Genomic DNA, 3,117 nt, shown 5'->3' with positions numbered 1-3,117 from the left:
ATGAAGGTGGCAGAATCAGGATTGCTATCATCATGTGGAAGATAAATATAGATAAAATAGTAACTTTATAATTGTGGAAGTTTGATTTTTATCCTTAACTAGCAGTACATTGGCTTTAAAATAATTCATCACTGACCTTTGTAGCTGCAGCTTCTGGGAAACAATTCAGCCCCAATTTTTACAGAAGAATCAGCGGAGTCTTTACCTAACCCAGCTCAGTGGGTTGAATGTATAGCAATTATTATTATTATTAATAATAAACAGGATTTATATAGCAATCACTAGGTCTGAATTTCATTCAGGATGCCCTCTGCATGGAGTTTGTATGTTATCCTCCATGTTAATGTGAACTTTCCCTGAGTTTCCTGACACATTTCCAGTTGTGAGAGGTTTATTGTCTTCCTCCTGAAATGATGGCTCCTTATAGTCATCGATGTTGGAGCCATTGGATTTCAGAGCTGTTGTTGTTGTGATGTTTGCAGATGAATTGCTCCACAGTGCCTGCAGCTACTGAGAGATCCCACAGAGCTCATTTACTGCTTGTCTGGAATTCATAAATACTTCAATGTCCATATTCTGATATTCAGATTTCTTTTATTGCTGCAGGTAAATCAGACAGGGAAATGGAGCAAACAATTTATTACCTAATATTTGACATATCACATCACTATGGCCGGGGATACATGATAATGATTCATTTTCTGTCATTTCAGAGGTTACATTCACACTCGTAACCGGCGATTCATTATTGAACCTCTGAATGAGTCAGATGAGGGAGAACACGCCATATATGAGGACAAGGAAGAAACTCCCAGAACCTGCGGTGTAACCAATACCACCTGGACAGAGGGAAAAGTCTTCAAATCTTCCCGCTCCGGCAACAATGCTGAGGTGAGGATTCTCCTCATCCTGCTCAGTATAACCATTCAGAATGAATAAATCCAGTAACATTCACCTACTATGAAAATTGAGGGGTTGTGAAAGTTAACAGCAGGGATTAAATGTCAGCAACAATCTGTCATCTGGGAAGGAGAAATGGGGGGGGGGGGTTCAGGGGTACAATGAGCCCCCCAAAGGTTAGAGAAGGTCCAAAAAACAAAAGCAGCCAACATGAAACTACACATTCAGGAGCAAATGAAACCCAATGCTAACCTAATACAAATTAACAAAGTGGACTGCTGTCTTCTGAAAGAAAAGTTTAAATTTTTCTAGGTGGAGCTCAGCTAAGCAGTCTGTGGAATTGTCTCTTCTCAGCAGAGAGGCTTCTGCTTTGTCACAGAGGACCACATTGTGGGACCTGCTCATATTGTTCTTTATGTGACATTCTGCTCAACTGATATTGTATTCCTTTTCATTGTCTCCAGAAACAAAAATTCCTGAATTCTCAGAAGTATGTCCAGGTTTACCTTGTGGCAGATAAAACCATGGTACGTAGAATGTGCTCCTGCATAAGCTGGAGTGCTGTACAAAGTCTGTTCATGTTGTTGGTGGCACACATATTCACATACACACATTCACACATTCACATACAGAACTTTCATAGGTGAGATGGCTGAAGCAGCTCTCAGTCCCTGGAGGACCCGACAAGTCCTAAATCTGGGGCCAGGGTCATACAAAGCTGCATCACTGTCTCTGCTGAGGATTTGGGGACACTAGGAGGGATCATTAGTATTATTTTATTGTCCATAATTCTGGGCTTTGACAGTCGGTGGTGAAAGTATTTTGGGGGAATGTATCATCCTGCTGTGGGCTTCACTATAAGGACTGTTCTGTCAATTCCTCACACCGACACCCAATAGCAGCAAAGGAGTAAATCTTCAGAACAATCATTCAGCACAACAAAGCTCAGTGGGGTGAAATGGATTCGGATCTGATTGTTCATGGAAAGATAAAAATGACTGGTGGAACTATTGAAGGATTGTGCTCAGAACTGTCAGCGGTCCCACCCCCGCCAGGTCCCATGAAATATCCCCCAGGTATAAAGAATTGTATAGATTGGCACAAAGATTTCACCCAGAAGCAAGAAAAAATCTTCTTTTGTAATTAGTTAATAACAAATTAGAGAAGTACATATAGAATACAACGCAGCCAGTATGTAATTACCCTGTATGTAATACCTATAAAGAGACACTAGGTGGCACTCAATGATCAACGATCAGTGCCGAGTGAATGAAATGGTGAATGATGATCTGTCTGTGCAGAGTGATGACTTTTTGTCTTATTTCCCTTCAGTGTGAAAAGTACAATAACAGCAAGGAAGTGATCAAACAAAGATTTTTTGAGATAATAAATTACGTCAATGAGGTAAGTGACTGTAGATATTCTGCTATTCTGATGGAAAAAATGAGGACAAACAGATTTATTGCACGGATATTTGTTGCATGTTTCTTTTCTTGATGATATTTATATCCAGGACCAGATTTGGGGGGGGGGTTCCCTGATGTGAGTCCCACATTGACACGTGGTCACCTCTTGTTACATATTCTTTGGGGTCCCAGCATTGTAATAGAGCTCCAATGACAGCAGCATTCCTAGCAGAAGGCTTTGTGTGCCTATGGGCCACAATAATGAAAAGGTTAAAGCACAACTCCAATCAAAACCACACAGTTAGTTCTGTTTTAATTGGTAAAAATTTGAAGTTTTTTGGGGCTTTTGTCTGCATTGTTAGGATTTACCTTCATTTCCTGTTCTGGTGACAACTTGTGTGACATAAATGTAACCAGCAGGGGGCACAATACGAAGCCTTTATATTTACTGTGTAGAAGCAGTGCAGCTCACAGCAGCCTCAGATCGGTGGCACCTCTGCCTCCATTATACGGGGTCACTGATACCTTGTAATGGGAATGTGTGGGATTGGTGGATGGACACACATTGTATGCATTGTACAAATCTCCTCCTTCCTGCCTTCCAGGTCTATAAACAAATCGGAACATTTGTGGCTCTGGTTGGATTGGAATTCTGGGATAAGAAAGATTTATTTGAAGTCTCCACCTCGGCCTCCATCAACCTCGACCGCTTCTGTACCTGGAGGAAGCAAGACCTGCTCCAGAGGATCCCCCATGACAACGCCCAGTTCCTGACGTAAGCACCCCGCCACTGTGCACCCCATAACTGAGC

General features: G+C 41.7%; 1 protein-coding gene across 2 annotated transcripts in view; it reads left to right on the top strand.

The window, feature by feature from the left end:
* Positions 1-3,117, top strand: part of LOC140324826 (zinc metalloproteinase-disintegrin-like VLAIP-B) — a 45,694-nt gene that overhangs the window by 26,871 nt on the left and 15,706 nt on the right. For both annotated transcript variants that reach the window (XM_072402950.1, XM_072402949.1), the window contains 4 exons: positions 714-891; positions 1,365-1,427; positions 2,233-2,304; positions 2,912-3,081. In XM_072402950.1, the coding sequence (XP_072259051.1) occupies positions 714-891; positions 1,365-1,427; positions 2,233-2,304; positions 2,912-3,081 (483 nt within the window). The remainder of the gene's footprint in view (positions 1-713; positions 892-1,364; positions 1,428-2,232; positions 2,305-2,911; positions 3,082-3,117) is intronic.

The sequence above is a fragment of the Pyxicephalus adspersus genome, chromosome 2, assembly GCF_032062135.1.
Source record: "Pyxicephalus adspersus chromosome 2, UCB_Pads_2.0, whole genome shotgun sequence".
Lineage (NCBI taxonomy): Eukaryota > Metazoa > Chordata > Amphibia > Anura > Pyxicephalidae > Pyxicephalus > Pyxicephalus adspersus.
This window is presented reverse-complemented; position numbering and strand designations above follow the sequence as displayed.